General features: G+C 43.8%; 1 protein-coding gene across 1 annotated transcript in view; it reads right to left on the minus strand.

The window, feature by feature from the left end:
* Positions 1 to 22,806, minus strand: part of mta3 (metastasis associated 1 family, member 3) — a 159,294-nt gene extending 136,488 nt beyond the window's left edge. Inside the window, exon 1 of the mRNA XM_069931134.1 lies at positions 22,684 to 22,806. Coding sequence (XP_069787235.1) covers positions 22,684 to 22,740 — 57 coding nt within the window. The 5' untranslated portion in view covers positions 22,741 to 22,806. The remainder of the gene's footprint in view (positions 1 to 22,683) is intronic.
* Positions 22,807 to 23,380: the final 574 nt, after the last annotated feature.

Below are 23,380 nucleotides of genomic sequence, written 5' to 3' on the forward strand. Positions count from 1 at the left end.
TCTTTAGAACATTTACAAACTTTGTTGAATCGATATGGGACGATTTCAGGTTATAAAGTCGATTGGGACAAAAGTGAGATATTACCAATATCTGATGAAGATTATACAGATTGTAGACAATTCACTAAATTTAGATGGTCTAATAAAATTAAATATTTAGGGGTCATAGTGGATAAAGAATATCAAAATTTATATAGTCTAAATTATATACCATTGTCAAATAAGATTGAATTTGATTTACATAGATGGAAAGATTTTCCATTAGCTTTGACTGGACGAGTTAATTGCATTAAAATGAATATATATCCTCATATACAAAATATCTTTTTCAGTCCATTCCAAGTGCAGTATTGAAGACATTTTTTTAAGGAACTAAATAAAGTAATTCGCTTGTTTTTGTGAAAAGGTAAATAGTCAAGAGTCTCAATGCAAAAATTAACATGCAAGAAAAGATGAAAAAGGTTGATGTATATAAAATGAAAGATAAATGGGAGAAAGACTTGGCTATTACTTTGTCTTGGGAAGAATGGTCAAATATGTGTGCTGATAGTTATACGAAATTACTTAATGTGAGATATAGTATAGTTTATAATTTTTTTTACATCAATTGTATTTAACTCCTGAAAAGTTGAAGAAATATGGCTTTAGTTCATCAGATTTGTGTTTTAGATGTGGGGAACAGACAGGTACTTTTTTTTTTAAACATTCTGTTTGGGTATGTAGAAAAATTAAACCTTTTTGGGAAAAAGTTATGAAGTTTTTGAGAGATTTATTTAGAATGGATTTGCATCTGGACCCATTGATGTGTTTATTGTGTTATATAAATACATTAAAGACAGGGTTGCAGATGGATAAACCACAACTAGCATTTATACAATTAGGGTTGGCTGTAGCAAGAAAATTTATAGCTATTACATGGAAAAATTATGTGGAATTGAATATACAAAGATGACATAATGAATTGCAATTGTGTTTGTATTTGGAAAAGATAACTTATAATTTGCAAAATAATTATCTTTTCTGGTTAAGATGTGGAGTTTATTTATATTTGGAATATACGGGTTTGGATGTGAAATAAATGATATGTAAAGGGTTGGCACACCAAGTAGTAACATAAACTCCCAGAAAAAAAATTTAAGCACCGAGGGGGGTAGGTGGGATGCGATAGTTTGGGTGGGAAGGCAGTAAGGGTTTGCTTCTTTTTGTAGTTGTTAATTTTTTTTAATGTTTTATGCTTTGTAACACCTTTAAATAAAATTTTCAAAAAAAGTATGTGGTTGGGCGGTACCGGAACATTCATGCTGTCAATATCAGCGAGACCAAGGAGCTTATTGTGGATTTTTGGAAGGGGTGGCTGAGGGATCACACACTTGTCTCCTTCAGCAGAGGGTCAATATCTCCCAAATTCTTAGGAATCCATATTCCAGAGGGTCTCTCCCGCAGTCAGCACAATGAAGCAACTTAGAAAGAAGCGATGTTGATGTCCTTTCTTCAAAGAAATCTGGAGATGTTGGTACATCATTGAATACTCTCAGTAAACTCTCGCAAAATCTGAAGACATCATCGTAGGCCAGTTGCAATTTTAGCAAGTGAGTTCAGAAGCCAAAATTTTAAAAATGCAGTACTCAAGCCAAGGATTAACTAGGATTGTATAGAGTTCCAAGGTAACCTCCTTACTTACATAATATACATCTTGGATGCAAAGGAAAATGTCTCGCATGTCTTTGCGGATCTCAGAGTAAACATACCACTCAATATCCTGCAATTTCCTTGTCTTGCTTCACTTCCCCAATTACATCATCTCATGTTTTTGTCCACATTTCCAGTTGTCACATTCCTACCAACTGATTAGACCATCTTCATCTTGCACACACGCTAACTCATTATCAGTCTGACAACCAAATTCCACATTCACTGAAAACATCTTTATTGTGTCCTCCCGACTTTAAAATCATCAAACCATTTTACAAACATCAAAGAATTAAGTACTGATCTCACGAGCTTTCCTTGTTTGACCTGCCTGTCATATTGGAAAAGTTTGCATCGTAGAGGACAGCACATTTAGCATAGCATTTAGTGCAACACTATCACAGCGCCATCAACCTGGGTTTCAATCTGCCATTGTCTGTAAAGTATTTCTGCGTCTGTGTGGGTTACCCCTATCACCCACCCCCCCCTTCCCTGTTGCACTGCTTTTCTCCTACATTCCAAAGATGTACAGGGTTGGTATGTTAAGTATCTGGGTGGCATTGGCTTGTGGGCTGGAAGGGACCATGACTGTGCACATCTCTAAATTATTTTTTTTTTAATTTAAATATGTCAAAATGTTTGCCAGAATTCATGTTGGTCACATCAACTTGTTATCTCATCAAAATAATACATTCAGTTTAGTCGGCCATTCTTTCTTTTTTTTTTCTTTGGCTTGGCGGCCATTACTGACTTAATAAATCCATGCTGATTGATCCTGATGACGCAAGAGCCTGCTCTGCCATTAAGTAAGATCATGACTGATCTAATGGTAGGCTCATCTCTACTTAACTTCTTTCTTTCTTTGGCTTGGCTTCGCGGACGAAGATTTATGGAGGGGGTAAAAAGTCCACGTCAGCTGCAGGCTCGTTTGTGGCTGACAAGTCCGATGCGGGACAGGCAGACACGATTGCAGCGGTTGCAGGGGAAAATTGGTTGGTTGGGGTTGGGTATTGGGTTTTTCCTCCTTTGCCTTTTGTCAGTGAGGTGGGCTCTGCGGTCTTCTTCAAAGGAGGTTGCTGCCCGCCAAACTGTGAGGCGCCAAGATGCACGGTTTGAGGCGTTATCAGCCCACTGGCGGTGGTCAATGTGGCAGGCACCAAGAGATTTCTTTAGGCAGTCCTTGTACCTTTTCTTTGGTGCACCTCTGTCACAGTGGCCAGTGGAGAGCTCGCCATATAACACGATCTTGGGAAGGCGATGGTCCTCCATTCTGGAGACGTGACCCATCCAGCGCAGCTGGATCTTCAGCAGCGTGGACTCGATGCTGTCGACCTCTGCCATCTCGAGTACTTCGACGTTAGGGATGTAAGCGCTCCAATGGATGTTGAGGATGGAGCGGAGACAACGCTGGTGGAAGCGTTCTAGGAGCCGTAGGTGGTGCCGGTAGAGGACCCATGATTCGGAGCCGAACAGGAGTGTGGGTATGACAACGGCTCTGTATACGCTTATCTTTGTGAGGTTTTTCAGTTGGTTGTTTTTCCAGACTCTTTTGTGTAGTCTTCCAAAGGCGCTATTTGCCTTGGCGAGTCTGTTGTCTATCTCATTGTCAGATATTACAGATATATACAGTATTCCCTAAATTTATATTTTCTATACCAGCATTGCTCAGACACTTGTACACACATTTCTGGTTTAATAATAACATGTGTTCCAACAACCGATTTGAACTTCCACTCAGCAATGTTTGCTGTCTCAGTTTGGAAAAGTGGGGGCCATTTAATTGGAATTGGCCATAACTTTTCCCGTCCTTGCACATAGAACATTGCTGTACAGACACAAATACATGATGTAGAAAAACAATCAAGGGGTTAATTTGATGTTGTATGTGGCAGGAAATAACTAAATGATTGGTGAACTTTGACCCAGAAATCATGAGGTGCAGTATTGAGAGCTGGCAAAGTGCTCGGTTTACAGAAAAAAATGCACTCCAAAAGCAGGCTGTTAATTGATTACAGAGCCATTAAATAGAAATTAAAATAAAATGGTGGAGAAACGTCCTGTCTGTTACATGCTAATGTGAGTAAAAAGTACCACTTTCCATTTATTGGACAATAACTAGTTGATGGTGAGCAGTGCCTATTAAATAAGAGATATAAATGGGATATAAATCCTACAACCACTTATTCACCACAATCATGAGACAATCTGGAGAGAGATGAGATCTTAAAGAAATAATTTGGTGCAAATAATGCAACTGAAATCTCAAAAAAAAAGCCCTCAGAACTTATTCACTCACCAGAACTCTTAAGAATATTATTGGTTCCCCAAAAATATCAACTGAACAAAGACAGGGAAGACTCAGTGTTAACATTTGGTTTGTGACTGTGCAGACAAGACTTATTAAGGTTATAGGGCATAAATGCAATCATCATTATTTGGTGTTTTGAACATAGGCTTTATTTGAATTGTTCAACATGAGTAACTATTCAAAGATGTATTTTATACTAATTGAGTATTCTTTCTGACTTACTACTGCACTGAGCTAATCATTGTTTACAAAGAGATTGTCTTTTTCTACACCAGTTGGGTTAGTCTTGCTATAAACGAGATTAGCTGTGAGAGGCTAACCCAGAAGATATTAATTGCAGTATAACTCTGCATTAAGGCATCCATGGTCTCAGCTGCTAAAGTCAGGGTAGCCTTTCAGTGGGTAAACCTGCGGAAAATGATTGTCCCAGTCCCAGATCGACATATCCACAGATATCTTTAATCTCTCCCTGCAAAACGACAACGTTTCAAGAAAGTCACTGCTATACCAGTACCAAAGAGAAGCATAATAATGGGCCTAAAAAAACTACTGACCAGTGACTTTGACATTCACAATCATGAACTGCTTCAAGAGGATGGGCTTATGTTAATTCTAGCCTACCAGCCAGTCTCGACTATTTCAATTTGCCTACTGGACAAACAGATCCATGGCCCGTACCATATCCTTGGCTCTCCACCTGGAAAGCCTGAGTATCAAGGGCACCTATTTTAGACTACTGTTAATGGACTATAACTCTTCCTTCAATAAGATAATCCTGAATACACTCATTACCAAACTTCAGGATCCAGTCCTTAATGTTTCCCTTTCCAAATGAATCCTTGATTTCCTGGCTAACAGACTGCAATTAGTGAAGATGGGTGACAACATCTTCTCCATGATCACCTTAATATCAGCGATCCTCAAGGATGTGTATTCAATCCCCTACTGTACTCCCTCTACACCTGCATGTATATAGCCAAATACCATTCCTCCTCCATCTTCAAATTTGCTAAAGACACCACTGGAGTGGGATGTGTATCAAATAACTATGAGACAGAATATAGGTGAGAGGCATGCTGCCACTAAAGATAACAACCTCTCTCTTAACATCAATGATGAATTAATTGACTTCAGGACACCTGTATCTATGCGAATGGTGCTGAAGTCAAAAGAGGAGTCAGCTTAAATTTATTCGGAACAAATATCTCCAAAGGCCTGACCTGGGCCAAATATCTCCAAAGGCCTGACCTGGGCCAAATATCTCCAAAGGCCTGACCTGGGCCAAATATCTCCAAAGGCCTGACCTGGGCCAAATATCTCCAAAGGCCTGACCTGGGCCAAATATCTCCAAAGGCCTGACCTGGGCCAAATATCTCCAAAGGCCTGACCTGGGCCAAATATCTCCAAAGGCCTGACCTGGGCCAAATATCTCCAAAGGCCTGACCTGGGCCAAATATCTCCAAAGGCCTGACCTGGGCCAAATATCTCCAAAGGCCTGACCTGGGCCAAATATCTCCAAAGGCCTGACCTGGGCCAAATATCTCCAAAGGCCTGACCTGGGCCAAATACACTGATGTGATGATTAAGAAAGCACACCAATGCCTCTAGTTTCTTAGAAGAATTGTCCCTTACCAACTTTGACAGGTGCACCATCAAAAGCCTACATGTTGGATGCATCATGTGTGATATACTGTAGGAGCTGCTCTGCTGGAGATTAAAAACTGAAGAAGGTGGTGAATGCAGCACATACATTAGCTGCTTAAGAAAGGCAGCCAACATTCTGAAAGACCCATCGCCACACCCCAGACACACTCTCTTCTTCCTCTTTCAATTGGGAGGAGGCTTAAGAGGGTAAAAGGCTTAAGTCAATCCCTTCTCTGCAGTCATCAAGATCCTCAATCAACTCTATAACTTATTATTCTGCTCTTGCTTGATGCGAATTGATCTTTGATTTGTATCTCTTTGTTTTGTGAATTGTGTTCTTTACATGGCTGTATTCTGATTGAAGAAAAATCCTGTACTAATCATTTTGTGACAAATAAACTTAAAATAAATGAGCATTAGCTGAAAAGACTGATGTGCAATTGTTGCTTTTCACTGTCTGCCACCACCAAGTCTTTCTCACTGGCCCTTCACAGCCATTGATTTACAACATGGGACAAGCTGATTGATTGTCCTTCTGGTCAACTCAATATCCTTAAATATGGGAACCTAAATTTTTACTCTGCAATAAGTTTATAGGCAACTTCTATTTTACAAAGCCTTATTATCAATTTTCCTTTGGCAACAATTTCTGATAATTGGCATTTATTTGGCAACACACAGCTCTGGATCACCCTGAAAACAGCAATGCAACCATATGGCTGCTCTTTATCGACTACAGCTCAGCCTTCATCACCATTATTCCCTCGGTGGTGGTCAAGAAGCTACAAACTCTGGGCCTCTGCAACTGGATTCTTGACTTCCTCATTGGAAGGCCACAGTTAGTACGAATTTGAAACAACATCTCCTCCTTACGGATTATCAACACAGGCACTCAAGGATGTATTCTTAGCCCACTGCTCTACTTGTTATATACCCATGTCTGTGTGGCCAGACACAATTCCAATACTATCCACAAATTTGGCGATGACACCACAGTTGTTGGCAGAATCACAAAAAACAATGAGGAAGCATACAGGAGGGAGATAGATCAGCTCATGAATAGTGCAACAACAACAATCTTCCACTCAACATAAGCAAAAGTAAGATGATTGTGGACTTCAGGAGGGAATCAGGGGAACACGACCCAGTCCTCATCGAGCGTTCAGTAGTGGAAAGGATCAAAAACTTCAAATTCGGGGAGGAGTCATGTGGTGGAGTAGTGGCTGGTCGGGGAAACTAGCCCTCTCCAGGAAAATAGGAAAAAAAGTTTGGAAAAAGCAAAGCATAACATAAAATAGAGTACAAGAAATAGAGGATAAAGATACAGAGAAGAGAAAAAGAAGATGGCTTCCAAGAAGGAGAAAGTAAGAACAGCTGGAAAGAAAGTTAAAAAGTCACCGGAGTAAAAGGAAGAAGGCCTTACCTGCAGGAAGGAACAGGATGCTGTGGTGACAAGGTGCACCCGACCCTCGAGGTCAGTACCTGCCCAATTTTTGGGTTGGGATGCTGTGAAATGTTTTTAAAAAGTGACGAGTAATTGAAAGATATTGGTGTTGAGATGGATCACAGATGACCTTGTATGTGGATGAGTATAGATTAAAAAGCGGGATAAGACAAAAGACTTGATTTCCTCAAATGGCAGAGCAGGCACGTAGGGCTGAAGATTCTGCCTCTATTTCTTCTGTTCTTTGGGTTATTATGCTATCAGAGGTCAATCATTTAGTCCCAGCAAAAACTTGAGTTATTAATCACATCCCTTGTCAGGTCTGAACACAGAGGAATAGGAGTGGAGGTTGGGAGATCAGAGCACATTTCATGGCCACAACATATAAATGGATCAGAGATTTTGAACTGAAGTCAACAGAAGCACCTGAAGGTTATCCCAAGGTTTACTGGCTCGGCCACAAACCTTTAGTGGAGAGACTGCTGGGTCTGTGCCAGTGTTGAGGGGTTGGAGCACAGGGAGGAAATTGTTCAGCAGCTCTGTAGAGGGCAGGAGCTAGAATTCATTTTCTGCCTCCCTTTTGGAGGAAGCAAGTAACTATCAACTGGAGAGTGGGAGTGTTAGGGTGAGGGTTGAATAAACACTTGACAAGAATCTAGAAAGGCTAGAAATCAATCACGAGGTACCATAAATCTTATATGGATCAAGTTGATGAAAATAAATTTGCAAGAACTCAGGATCAGGACAAACGTGTTCTGATCTCTATGGCATAAAGCAATAAAGAAGAACATATGCTCATCCTAGTATCTCCCCATGTGCTGAAAATTCACTTCACATTTGATTTCTGTTTGTACCCTAAACAATATGATCAAGCAATAATAACACAGCTTTCAGATGTCCCAAGTATGAGGAGGCAGTGAAAGATTAGGGCTGAGTTCAATTGAGACAATTGATTAGGGCTAGAAAGCAATTGAATTAACAGGTAGAGAGTAATAAAACGAGGTACAGCTATTGGAGCACCCAGTGATGGAGTGGCTCAGTGGGGCATTGATGTTGCGTCTTTGTCTCTCAGCAGCTTTGTTGAGCAGTGGCTGAAGAAGTGTGGTAAGTTTCTTTAGTTAATTGTGATTATTGCAAGCAATAAGTTATGGAGGTAGAAGTTAGGGCAGTCCAATGTTCCAATTGCAGGACTTGGGAAGTCAGGGGCAGCCCAAGTGTCCCTGTTGACTACACTTGCAAGAGAGCATCCAGCTGCAACTCCTGGGAGACCAAGTTAGGGAGCTGGAGCTGGATGAACTCTGGATCATTTGGGGAGGAGAGGTTGTGATAGAGAGGAGCTTCAGGTAGGCAGTCACCTCTAAGTGGTAGGGAGGAATGCAGTGGGGTGACTGTCAGGAGAGGCCACCGTAAGAGGCAGAGAGAGCAGGGTAGCCCTGCAGCCATTCCTGTTACAATGGGTATACTGTTTTGGATAATTTTAATGGAGATGACCTACCAGGGAAAAGTTGTAGTGGTCAGATCTCTGGCACTTGAATCAGAAATTCAAAACTCCCAGTTATAATGGTTATCTTGGGCACATCCATTGCCCATGCAGATTCGTGGCAAAATCCTGAATGTGTGGTATAGGGTAGTGATCTGGTACCGTTGTACTGTTCAGTCTTCGGTAGCCCCCCTGCGTGGTTGGCAGACCATGTGTAGGGGAGACAACTAGGGCTGTTGGAATGCCTGATGATGCCCAGCTCTTCCATTGTTTTAAATTTCTCTTAGGTTTGTTGTAAATGGTCAGGGGGAATCTCCTTGCCTTGGCGTGAATAGGCGGTCCTTTGGTCGTTGGATGTTGTGCGACAACTTAATGGCCACTGTGCTCAGTGCTGGTTTGCCAACTATTGTGTTGGGTTCAGAGACATCCGAACTGTTAGGGTCTCCAATGTGGTGCCCTTTAACGCAGAGCTACAGAGGAAAACACTGACATGCGTTGTAATCAGCAAAGAACCGTTTTAATCTCTCTTTAGACCATTTTTATCACTTCTGCTTCACCATTCCAAAACTGGAAGTGATGTCATAACACTCCTGATGTGTTTCTTAGCCTGTGGTGGAGAGGGTCCAGCGCCATCTCAGCGCGGGCCGCTGGGACTCGTGGTCGGCCATATTACAGGGACAATTCAAACATGAAGCCCTGCCATTACAGGGACTATATATGCGGTTATAGACAACAAGGAGCAAAAGAGCTACTTGCAGAGTATAGAAACTGTTACAGAATGCTTCAGGAAATTAGGAAAGCAAAAAGAAGACATGAAGGTGCTTTGGCAGATAACGTGAAGGAAAAATGAAAAGGATTTCTCCAAATATATTAAAAGTAAATGGACAGTTGGGGACAAAATTGAACCCCTAGAAAATCAGAACCTCATGAAATGGGGGAGATTTTTTTGCATCAATATTTGCACAGGAAACTGGTATAGGGACTAAAGATGGAAGGGAAACAAACAAGTGTCATGGAACATGAGGAGTTTAAGGAGAAGGAGGTACTTGCTGCCTTGCAATGAATAAAGGTAGACAAATCCCCTGCAGTGGATATTGATATTCCCCTGCACTTTGAGGGAGACAAGTGCTGAAATTACACGGCCCCTGGTGGATATATTCAAAATGTCCTTGGTCATGGGGGAGGTACCAGAGAATTTGAGGGTGGCGTAAGTTGTCCTGCTGTTAAAGAAGGGCTCCAAGAGTTAGCCAGGCAATTGTAGGCCAGTGACCCTGATGTCAATAGTATGTAAATTATTTGAAGGTTTTCTGAGAGATAGAATGTATAGTTATTTGGACCATCATCAGCTGATTAAGGACAGTCAGCATGGATTTGTGTGCAGTAGGTTGTGTTTAACAAATCTTGTAGAGTTTTATTTTAGAAAGCTCGCAAGAATGTTGAGGGAAAAGCTCTTGATGTTGTCTATATGGACTTTATTAAGGCCTTTGACAAGGTTCTACATGAGAGGTTGGTTCATATGGTTAGGACACTAGGTATACTTGGAGAAGTTGCAAAATGGATTCAAATTTGGCTTGGTGGAAGAAAATCGTGATGGTGGATAGTTACTTCTCAGACTGGAGGTCTGTGTCGAGTGGTGTACCTCAGGGATCAGTGTTGTCTTTCTGCCTTGATGATAATGTGATGAATTGGATCAGCAAGTTTGCTGATGACACAAATAGGAGGGGCAGTGGACTGAGGAAGTTTTTCAAAGCTTGCAGAGGGATCTGGACCAGCTGGTAAACTGGGCCAATAAATGGCTGATGGAATTTAATGCAGATAGGTGTGAGGTATTGCACTTTGGAAGAGTGAATCAAGATAGGATGTACATCGTAAATGGTCGGCCATAGAGGAGCAAAGAGATCTGGGAATGCATACATATTGTTCCCAGAAGGTGGCATTGTATATGGACAAGGTTGTAAAGAACGCTTTTTGGCATCTTAGCCTTTATAAATCAAAGTATTGTGTATAGAAGTTGAAATGTTGAAGTTAGTCAAGACATTAGTGAGGCCACACTTAGAAAATTGTGTGCAGTTCTGGTCACCCAGCAACAGGAAAGATATCAATAAGACTGAGAGTGCAGAGGCAATTTAATAAGATGTTGCTTGTCTTCATTTGAGGTACATGTAAAGATTAAATGTGTGAGGACTATACTCCTTTGAATAAAGAAGAATGAGGGGAGACTTGATAGAGGTTTATAAAATTATTAGGGTATAGACAGTGTTTCATCTTGTATTCATATGTGTGAGTTCTTGGACAACTCATGGATGAAGGAAAAGGTTTTAAAGTTGTTCTAAGCAGCACCATGTGGCATGCCATGAGGATGCAAGCATCCTTTACAGATCTGTATACTGTGTCTCGTGCTCTCTGGCAGCCAAGTTTAATCAAACAGTAACTATAATCAAGGCTTTGCTAGTGGCCATGCAAACATGATCACTATCATTACGTCTCCCTTTCTTAAAACAATCTCAAGAGGTCTCTCCACATGGCCAAGGCCCTGAACCTCGCATACAACTCCAGTAAGTGCATATTCTGGATGAAATGACTGGTGATCCTGGGCTATGTGGTGGAGAATGGCGTCATTGGCCCTGACCCCAATCAAATGCGCCCCCTGTTAGACCTCCCAATCGCGAGGACCATGAAAGTGTTAAGGACGTGCCTGGGCTTCTACTACGCCCAGTGGGTCCCTCACTAAGAAAAGTCCATCTCTTTCCCATTGTCAGAAGAAGCCCAAGCAGCTTACGACTATGTTCAGAGCTACATTGAAAAGGTCACCATATATTCAGTAGATGAGAATGCACCCTTCCAGATGGAAAATGATGCTTCTGATGTAACTCTGGCTGTTACCCTTAACCAGGTTGGCAGGTCAGTTACCTTTTTTCTCCTGCACCCTACAGGGCCACGAGCTTCAGAACCCATCACTGGAGAAAGAGGCTCAAGCCACTGTACAGGCCATCAGGCACTGGAGGCATTACCTGGCCGGCAGAAAATTTACACTGCTCACCAACCAGCGATCAGTGGCATTTATGTATAATAATGCAAAAAGGGGTAAAATAAAGAACAATAAGATTGTTAGGTGGAGGATTGAATTCTCCACCTATAATTATGACATCATACTGGCCAGGTACTCAATGAACTTCTAGGTGCCCTGTCAAGAGGAAGCTGTGCCTCTGCACACACCCACCAGTTGCGGTCACTGCAGGATGAGCTTTGCCACCCAGGCATCATCTGCATGGCTCATTTCATCCATCAATGTATTCCACTGAGAACATCAGGGAAATGACCAGGAACTGCCAGGTCTGCGTGGGGTGCAAGGCTCACTGCTACTGCCCGACAAAGCGCACCTGATAAAGGCATCCTGCCCCTTTGAATGATTCAGTGCCAATTTCAAGGTTCCCCTCCCTTCCACCAACAGAAATGTGTTCTGTCTTGATGAGTATTCATGTTTTCTGTTCACCATCCCCTGCCCGAACATGACAGCTGGCACAGTCATCAAGGCCCTATGCAGTCTCTAAACTGTATTTGGGTTCCCCTGCTATATCTATGGCATTCCTTTTCGAATGACGATCTGTGCCAGTACCTGCTGACCAGAGGCATCACCATGAGCAGAACCACCAGCTTCAACCCCTGAGGGAATGGACAGGTGGAAAGGGAGAATGCTACTGTCTGGAAGGCCATCCCGTCTCCTGCTGGCAAGATGTCCTCCCTGAGGCACTCTACTCAATCAGATCACTCCTATGTCCTGCCACCAATGCCACTCCACATTAATGTATGTTTTCCTTCCCCAGGAAGTGTGCAACATGGACCACACTGCCAGCCTGGCTGATGTCCCCAGGGCTGGTCCTACTTTGGAAGCATGTGTAGAGCCATAAGTCTGTCCCTCTGGTTGAACGTCTCCACCTCCTCCACGCCAACCCCAATATGCCTCTGTGACGTACCCTTATGGGCATGGGAACAGTCTCTGTTAGAGACCTGGCACTCTCAGGGTTTCTGGAGACGATTACCAATCACCCTGCACCCCTGTCACCTATCATCACCCATGATATGCCAGGGCCATGGCAGTTTATCCCAACCCCAGCAGATGGCATGCCAGACTCATTGCCATACATCCACCAAACCAATGCTGATGACTGCAAACCGGCACCCCAGATCTTCCAGGACTCCATTGCTGCTCAGAAGCAGTACTATGACAGTTACAGTGGCAGACTAGACCACATGAAAGACTTAATCGATGATAACATCTAATGCACTTCACCCCGCTGAACTCTTTTTGTTAAAAACAAGGGGTGAATGTGGTAAACCACTGTTTGTGTATTTAACTGGGCATGTCAATTGGTCAACTGTATTCATGGTTACTCCCACAGCCTCCTGAATAAAGGTGACTTTTCCACAGCCCCCTCCCCAGATCAGGATAGTCAACTAGCATGGATGTTCCTCCATTCTATTGTGAATAAAAGTCTGTCAATTTCATGTAACTTCCAGTCTTTTGGAATTGTTTATGGTGCATCAGTCAGTTTACTCTTTCCTTCGTAGAATATGTAAATTTTGAATATTAATTTGTAAATATGGAAAAAAGTTAAATAATAAGGGCGTTGAAAGTGATAAGCTCCTTTATACTTTTTTATTTCTCTTGCTTTTACTTTACATTAAATTAGCTATGAAAGTAGAGTTATGGTTGATCTTCTTTGATTTGTTTTCAAGGAAACAATACGCTGGAGGTCATCAAGATCTAATACGAAGCCAAAAAAAGGATTACCTGGTATATCAAAGCATAATGACGACCTTTGTTCAGATGAAATGACATAACAATGATTTCATGTCCTTCCAAAGTAAATTAAAGACGGATGTTTGCAATTGTCCAGCTTGTATTACATTGGTGCTGCATCCAAATCATTTTGCAATGATTGAACGATGAGACCTGCCTGGCACACTAATGCACCATTGCCATGTGATTTATGTCTGTTAATTTTTCTTCCTCATCCTTTAGAAAAAAAAAGGAGGAATGATTCAAATACCACAAAAACTATGATTTTTCTTTCATTTAGATACTGAATTGTACTTTTGACATCATTTCCATATGGATTTCTTCCATACCTTTCATGTATCCCCATTACAACATTAAAGCTACTCTCATCAGTTGTCACTAATTGAAGAGATCAATGTTGTTGAGGAAATAAATAAAATGATTTCCCCTACTTCCACCTGGTTCAGTAGCCATGGGATAAAAATTGAAAACATGCAAGTTTTGAAGGGCTTTGGCCTTGGATTTGTGGCGGCCCGCAATTGCAGAGATCGGGCCGGCACATTGCGCGGCAGCAGATGTGGACAGAAATTGCTAAAGTGACTCCCAGGACAATGAACTGGTGAGGGGTAGAAGCTGGGGCAGCATCAGACCAACAGCCCTAAAATGGTTTTGGTCAATCTGCCCAGCTAACTCAGCAGAAACAGGCAGGGGAAGAAGGGCATTCATATGCATGGATGTTCCCTCCCGCTAGTGTTATTCACCTGGCTGACTTAGTCAATCAGCAAAGATGGCAGGAACTTGAACAGCATAAAAGCAGCCATTCCAGCCCTAATAAAGGAGTGAGCTTAACCTCCCCGTGTGGTGTGTGGTGTGTGTCTTTGTAGTGGTCAGCTACAATTGGTCACCCTGACGGTTTAGAAGGAATCTAAACCTAGCGATGGAGAACGAAGCAGCAGTCAGCGCAGTTGGCCTGAAGCTCCCGACCTTCTGGACAGTTCGACCCGACGTATGGTTTGACCAGGCAGAGGCTCAGTTCCAGATTCGGGGCATCACAGCAGAGACCACCCGGTACTACCATGTGGTCAGTGCCCTGGATCTGCAGACTACAGACAGAGTTGCCAACTTTATCCACAGGATACCAATGGAAGGCACTTGCACTGCCTTCAAAAAACTATTAACCGAGACGTTCGGACTCTCATGGCAAGAGCAAGGTGCATGTTTGCTCCACCTGGATGGGCATGGAGACCGATCCCCATCGGCACTCATCAACAAGATGCTGGCCCTTGTGGGAGTTCATGCTGGCCGCAGTGGAACAACCACTCCTTGGAGCGGATTTCCTGCGATCCCACAGCCTTCCAGCTGACCTTGAGGGTAAGCGACTCATCCACACCGAGACCTACCAGACCATCACACTGAGGGGCACTGGGTTTCTGGCAATGCACCTGGACTCCATCCACAGCTCTGAGGATGAGTTCTCCATGGTGCTAGTGGGATTCCCGGCAATCCTTCTCCCTCAGTTCACAGCGAAGATGCCTCGACATGACGGAAGACATCACATCCTGACCAAGTGCCCACCTCACCATGCAAGGGCAAGACTACTTCCCCTGGGAAAGCTCCAACTGGCCAACGAGGAGTTCCACAAACTCTGAGTTGGGTGTTGATCGATGGTCAGACAGCCCATGGGCCTCACCCCTGCACATGGTACCTAAAGCAACTGGGGGCTGGAGACCATGTGGTGACTATCGCCAGCTCAATAAGGCCACCATCCCGGACCGTTACCCCATGCCACACATCCAGGATTTTGCGGCAAACCTGCACGGGGCAACAATAGTCTCAAAAGTGGACCTCATGCAAGGATATCTCCAGATTGCGGTACATCCTGATGACCTCCCTAAGATGGCCATCATCTCTCAATTTGGGCTGTTTGAGTTCCTGAGGATGCCATTCAGGCTAAAAAAATGTGGCACAGACATTCAGTGACTGATGGACGCAGTGGGCCGAGACATGGACGGCATTTTCGTTTACCTCAACGATATCCCCGTGGCAAGTAGAACCCAACAGGAACACCTTCAGCACCTCCGAAATCTCTGTAGTCATCTGCAGGAGTTCAGCCTCACCATCAACCTGGCCAAATGCTAGTTTGGCCTGATCACCATCAACTTCCTTGGCCACAGGATTACAAAGGACAGGGCCACATCACTGCCCAACAAGGCAGTTTCCTGAAGCCCAGTACTACCAAAGGTCTGCAGGAGTTCGTGGGGATGATAAACTTTTACCGCACGTTTATCCCAGCAGCTGCTCGAGTGATGCGCCCTCGGTTCATCCTGATGTCCGGCAAGGAGAAGAACCTGACCTGGCACGAAGAATCCGCCCGAGCGTTTGTGGAAACCAAAGAAGCCCTGGCCAAAGCTGCACTCCTGACCCACCCCAGACCAGATGCACCCACGGCCCTCACAGTCGATGCCTCAGGAACAGCGATTGGTGAAGTCCTGGAGCATCAGATAGAAGGAAGTTGGTACCCACTAGCTTTCTTCAGCAAACATCTGTGGCCCCTGAACTAAACTACAGTGCTTTCGATAGAGAGCTGCTGGTGCTGTACTTAGCCATCCGCTACTTCTGGTACTTTCTTGAGGGAAGGGCTTTCACGGACCACAAACCACTGACTTTTGCCCTGGCTAAAATTTCTTATCCGTGGTCAGCCCACTAACAGAGACACTTGTCTTACATCTCAGAGTACAGCACCGACGTCAAGCACATCTCGGGCAAAGACAAAGTGGTCGCAGATGCTTTATCAAGACACAGCATCCTTTCCCTGGTCAATACTCTGGACTTTGCAACAATGGCAGAGGCACAGCAGCAGGACGACAAGATCCCACAGTACAGGACTGCTGTCACAGGCCTTTGGTTTCAGGATGTTCCAGTCAGCACAGGTACTACCACCCTCCTGTGCAACGTGGCCACTGGGCAGGTTCAACCCATTGTCCCAACAGATGGGGGCGACAAGCTTTTGATTCCATCCACGGGCTGGCACACCCATCCATCAGGACTCTGGTTTGGTTGGTGGCCAGCAAGTACGTGTGGTATGGATTGCAGAAACAAATCTGGGGATGGGCCAAGGTGTGTTTGCAATTCCAAACAGCCAAAGTGCAGCGACACACCAAGGACCCCCCCCCCCCACAGCCTTTTGAGCCAACAGAACACAGGTTTGACCACATTCATGTGAACATAGTGGGACGCTTGCCAGTCTCTCAGGGTTTCTGCTAACTGTTCACAGTGGTCGACCACTTCACCCGGTGGACAGAAGCAATCCCGCTGGCTGACACATCCACCAGGTCCTGTGCCAAAGTACTCCTCTCATCCTGAATTGCAAGATTTGGACTGCCACAGCACATCATTTCTGACCGAGGTGTACAGTTCACCTCCAGTGTGTGGACTGACATTGCCAACCTGTGGGGCACTCAGCTACACCATACAATGGCAAACCACCTGCAAGCCAACAGCATGGTGGAGCATTTCCACAGGCACCTCAAGACTGTCTTCATGACCAGACTCAGGGCCCAAACTGGGTGGATGAGCTATCATGGGCACTACTGGGCATCCAAACAGCACCGAAAGAAGACCTCCATGCATCCTCCGCTGTACTCGTTTACAGAGCCCCACTCACAGTTCCTGGGGATTTCGTTCCACAGGCCAGAGGCCAGCAGGAGGAGACAACCACCTTCCTGGACAGGCTGCGCAAAAAGGTCAGTAACCTGGCTCTGATCCCACCCTCCAGACATGTCCAACATCCCCAAAGAACTCAAGGACAGTGAGTACATGTTGTACTCAGAGGACCCCACTGTTCACCACTGAAGAAGCCATACGAAGATCCCTTTCAAGTCATCTGGAACAACGGAGCAACCTTCGAGTTGGACATGGGTGGTAAACCAAAGGTCTTCACTACAGAAAGACTCAAGCCTGCCCACACAGACCCAGCAGAACTTGTGGAGACACCACCACTTGGTCCCAGAGGCAGACCACAAAAAACCTTTTGGGGACTATACCTACAGACACTATAGACTGTAAAGCCGGTTCTGGGGGAGGGGGATGGGGTCATGTGGTGGCCTTACAATTGCAGGGATCGGGCCGGCACATCACGCAGCAGCAGATGTGGACAGAGATCACTAAAGTGACTCCCAGGGCAATGAACCAGCGGGGGGGTGGGTAGAAGCTGGGGCAGCATCAGATCAACAGCCCTAAAATGGTGTTGGTCAAGCTGCCCAGCTAACTCAGCAGAAACAGACTGCGGAAAAAGGGCATTCATATACGTGTGTGTGTGTGTGTGTGTGTGTGTGTGTGTGTGTGTGTGTGTGTGTGTGTGTGTGTGTGTGTGTGTGTGTGTGTGTGTGTGTGTGTGTGTGTGTGTGTGTGTGTGTGTGTGTGTGTGTGTGTAGAGCAGTCGGTTACAGGTTATTCTAAAAGATGGGTAATAAGTGAAGCATGACACGATCGTTGAGCAGGAGACAGTGCTATAATGACAAGAGTGAAATCTCCAAGGGGATATCCTTCTTCACACCACCAAAGCCTTGGCTCTGTCAAAGGAGATGGACCACGAAGTAATTTCTTCAAATTTGCTTGTGTCAGATGTTGGTATGCATCCTGAAGTGGTTACCAAGCTGTGGCCCTAACCAGCAAACCAAATCTGTGTGTATGGGTGGTAAACCTGGACAACAAATCTTTTCAAAAGGTTTGCTTCCTGGAAAAAAAAACATTGGGCATTATGATGGACAACTTCAAGCTGAACATAAAGATCATTTCAGATTTGCTGCATCATGTAGGAATTTAGAGAAACATTAAATTAATTTTTAATTAAATTTAATATGTCTAGTTGCACAATGTTTGCTGACTCATTAGTTAGTTCAAATGACCTAAAAATGTTTTGCCGCTGTTTTTCTTTTCTACTCAGTATCTGATGCCATTTGTGTCCGTGTCCAACAATATTCAGCCAACATTGATGAATTCCAGTTGCCCTGATAATGCTTTTCTATGGTCACATGTCCTGGTGAAACCTTTCACCATATTTGTCACTCACTGCGCCGAGATCAGAAGGGAAGAAGTTCAAGTGAAAATGCAGAAAATGAATTTTCAATGACATGTTGCACTTGATAATTGTATATGCTTCAACTAGACTCAAAATAGGGCAGAAATCACAAAAAAAAGTAGGTTGTATCGAGGGGAAAAAAGTACATGATAGGAACATTTAAGTTGATTTTCGTGTTCAGCAGCCCAAAATCCATAAAATACACCCAAAAATCTTCAGGAAGCAGAGTCATCATTGTCCAGTGTAATCAAGATCGTGACAGAGGTGCACCAAAGAAGAGGTACAAGGACTGCCTAAAGAAATCTCTTGGAGCCTGCCCCATTGACCACCGCCAGTGGGCTGATATCGCCTCCAACTTGTGCATCTTGGCGCCTCACCATTCGGCGGGCAGCAACCTCCTTGGAAGAAGACCGCAGAGCCCACCTCACTGACAAAAGACAAAGGAGGAAAAACCCAACACCCAACCCCAACCCACCAATTTTCCCCTGCAACCGTGTCTGCCTGTCCCGCATCGGACTTGTCAGCAAACGAGCCTGCAGCTGACGTGGACATTTACCCCCTCCATAAATCTTCGTCCGCGAAGCCAAGCCAAAGAAAGAAGAAAACAATGTATCTCTAAATGAACGTGTTTTCTACAGGTGTGGAAGGGAAAGGAATGGGACCTGTATGATAGTTCAGATTCTATCACCAATGTGTATATGTACAGATGGGAGTGTAGGATGACTGTGATTGGCTGAGAGTGTAGCCAATGGCAGGTCTTAAAGGATTGCTCCTAGCCAGACCAGGTCATTCCGGACTGGTCGACCTTCTTGTGATACGCTCCAGTCTTTTAGTTAATAAAAGCCTTGGTTTGGATCAACAAGTCTTTGGTTCTTTCGACGCGCTCTACAACCTGGAAGAAGGGAGACAGAGCAATAAGGGAAAGCAAGAGAGTGGGGGAGAGGGCTAATGGAAATTGGTGAAGTCAATTATTGATGTCAAATGGTTGGAAAGTGGCGAGGCGAGATACAAGGTGTTGGAAAATATTCCTCCTCTATCACCTCCACTCTGATCATTATAATCACTTCAGCAACAGTCACTCATCTGATTTGTGTAAATGTTTGAGTCTGTTCATTCAAAAGGCCGAGCTTAAAGTAATCACTAACTTGTTTACTGAAACAAATATGAGGATGGCCCTGACACTTAACAATCACAAATTAAACTTCAGCTCAGCAGTTTTTTTTTTAAACAGTCATAACCCCAGAGGCTGGAGGAGAAGATGTCCTCGCTGGGCCTAATACCCCCATGTCTGTAACTGGATTCTGGACTTCTTCATGGAAAAGCCATAGCCATAGTCTGTCCATGTTGGCAGAAGAATGTTGAGTACCATCGTGCTGAGCCCTGGTACATGTCAGCGCTGTGTGTTCAGCCTACTCCTGCTCACACTACTGACTCACAACTGCAACACTGCATCTAGTTCCAACAGAGGCATCAAGTTTGATGATGACACGGCAGTGGTTGACCACATCAGCAACAACGATAAGTTGCAATGTAGAGAAGAGGTGGAAAATCTCATAAAATGGTGCAAGAATAACAACCTGAGAGTCAACGGAAACAAGACAAAGGAGATGATTGTGGACCTCAGGAGGACCACCCTTCACTACATATTAGTGGCTCTGTAATGGAGAGAGTGCAGAGAACCAAGTTCTTCTGACCCCACTTAAGAAGTGACCTCTCCTGGACACACATCTCTTCACTTGTCAGGAAGGCACCACAGCAACTGTATTTCCTGAGAAGGCTGAGTCATGCAAGGCTATCAGCTACATTCTGTCAATTTTCTACAGGAGTTCTATTGAGAGCATCCTAACCACACTGCAGCAGAGTGTGGTATGGTTGCTGTAGAGCATTAGATCGGAGGTCAAACCATAGGATCATAAAAGCAGCAGAGAGGATCATTGAGTCTTCAGTCCCACCAACTATATGATTTTCCAGGATCATTGATTAAAGAGGGCTTGCAAATTTGGGGAGGAATGCTGCCATCACACACACAGTATCTTCCAGCTAATCCCATCAGGGAAATGATACAGAAGTATTAAATCAGAATCAGGATTTATAAGCATGAACAAGTCATGAAATTCCATGTATTGTAGCAGCATTATAGTGTAAACAACATATTATAATCATCTTACAACATCACTAGATCAAAAATAACGATAACAGTGTACAAAAAGTGTCTTTGGTTCAGTGATCATTCAGGAATCCAATGGCAGTGGGGAAGAAGCTGTCCTTGTGCCGCTGAGAGTTCGTCTTTAGGCTCCTGCACCTTTTCCCCAATGGCAGCAGAGTGAAGAGGGTCTGGGAGGTGGGGGTCTTTGAGGCTAAAGGCTGCTTTTTTAAGATAATACCTCGTAGATTTCTTCAATGGAGTGAAGTCCGGTGCCTGTGATATCGCAGGCCGAGTTAACAACCCTCTGCAGTTTATTCTTATCCTGAGACTTTGTGCCTCAATATTAGGCAGTGATGCAACCAGCCAGAATGTAGAAGTTGACAGGAGACTTCAGTGACATACCAAACTTCCTCGGACACATCAAAAAGTATAGCCACTGGCGAGCCTTCTTTGTGATTGCATCAACATGGAGGCTCCAAGACAGATCCTCAGAAATGTTGGCAACCAGGAATTTGAAGTTCTTGACCCCCTCCACTACTGAGCCCTCGATGAGGACTGGGTTGTGTTCCCCTGACTTCCGCCTGAAGTCCACAATCATCTCCTTGGTTTTGCTGATGTTGAGCTCAAGGTGGATGTCGTTACACCATTCAATGAGCTGATCTATCACCCTCCTGTTCACTTCCTCCTCGTTGTTTCCGATTCTGCCGACAACTCTGGTGTCACCAGCAAACTTGTAGATGGCATTAGAATTGGGCCCGGCCACACAGTCTTGGGTGTATAAAGAGTAGAGCAGTGGGCTAAGCATACATCCTTGGGGTGCACCTGTGTTGATGATCAGGAGATGAGGAGGGGATGTTGTTTCCAATTTGTAGTGACTATGGTCTTCCAATGAGAAAGTTAAAGAGTTGGGTATAGAGTCCTAGAGTTTGTAGCTTCTTGACCAGCACTGAGGGAATAATGGTATTGAAGGGCGAGCTGCAGTCTATGAAGAGCAGCTATATGTATGAATTGCTGTTTTTGAGGTGATTCAGAGCTGAGTGGAGAGCCAGCATTATTGCATCTGTCTTGGAGCGATTGTGACGATGGATGAATTGCAGTGGGTCCAGTCTTCAGATCAACTGAGAAACAAGTTCTACCCACAGGCAGTGAGATGCTCAATGATTGTGGGTGCTAAATCAACTCTCCGTGACTACAATATACTAATAAAATTTATTTCAATATATGTATCATTTGTCTCTATGTGTGTCATGTCTGCTTATGTGGATAGGAGAAAGCTGTTTTCTCAGGTTATACTGGTATAATCAGAGGACAACTTGAACATGAAAGATCCTCTATTAACCTGTCCTTTCATACAACACCTTTCTCTCACACAAAAAGGTTCCAGAATGAGACCATGGATACATGGAACACAACCCATATCTCAGGAGTGAAGACACTTTGGACACATAGCTAAAGATCTGCCAACCAAAATTTAGAGTGTTTTTATAACCTGGGAGACCTTCCTCAAAACTACAAAAAACAATAACTAAACAGGCATTCTGACCATCTGAGGTTTTGTGCTCTGATACATTCAGACCATTGGCAGGTGTTTGTAATTCTTCACTTGTCTACAATCAAAATGCTGAAGTAAATTATATAATGAAACTATATTTCATCATCTGCTTTTATCTTTGTTCTGAAAAACTCTATGTGCTTTGTGCAACAGTATCTTTCCAAGGGAGGTTCTTCCAGAATGCCTGCTTTTCGTACCAAATAAAGATATTTTTTGCATCTCTAGTCTCTACGTTTCCCACTCACCGTCACAACAGAAACAAGTCATGATCAACTCCAAGGGACTCCTTAAGAAGGTGACAAAAAGAATAGTTATAATACGTACACAGATGCTGCAACATTCCATTACTGATTCCACCTGCATTGAATTCGCCCATCGTTATTGAATGAAGATCTACCGGGACCAATGCCTGAAGAGGGCGCACAAAATCAGTGAACTGGTGCGGACTCGAAAGGCCAACATGGCCTGTTTCCGCTCCGTAAATGGTTATATGGTTATATGGTTATATGGTTAAGGGCAGCACGGTTAGTGTAGTGGTTAGTACAACGCTGTTACAGTACCAGCGGCCTGGCTTCAAATCCAGAGCTGTAGATAAGGAGTTTGTACATTCTCCCCATGTCTGCACGGGTTTCCTCAAATCCTTCAAAACAAAGAAAGATTGCAGGTTAATTGGTGTATTTGAGCAGCACGGGCGCATGGGCTGATTCATCTGTTACTGTGCTGTGTGTCCAAATTTAAATTTAAATAAATATCTAGCTGGTTAACCTATCTGGTACATATCCCTTTCTGCATTTTCTGTCACACAATCAATTTCCCAGTTTTGTCATTGCAATGGGCTTCAGCTTTAATTATAAGTGGCCATCTCAAGTGACTTCTGAAAATCCAGATAGATCTAAATGATACAAATATTCTCCTGTTCATGATGTTAGTCACCTCATCAAAAATGTTTGTTAGAATTGTGTGGGACAAATTACTCTTTACAATGCATAATTGTTTTCTCCGATCAGCAGGCAATTATCAAGGTGTTCAGTTGTTCTAACCATATCAATGTAACATCTTGAGAGAAGTTTCCTATTAAAGCAGTGTAATGACATGCATGAATTTCCAAACTCAAGGGGCAGTGTATGGATCAAGGGGTAATTTGCTTATTATGATATTTTGATGTTATTAATTGTTTGGCTAGGGAGGGAGAGATTTGCTCTAAGTTCTTTACTAGTCATCAGCCACTGGTGGGTGACCCACACCCAATTTTTGTTT

Source organism: Narcine bancroftii, chromosome 4 (assembly GCF_036971445.1).
Source record: "Narcine bancroftii isolate sNarBan1 chromosome 4, sNarBan1.hap1, whole genome shotgun sequence".
Taxonomy (NCBI): Eukaryota; Metazoa; Chordata; class Chondrichthyes; order Torpediniformes; family Narcinidae; genus Narcine; species Narcine bancroftii.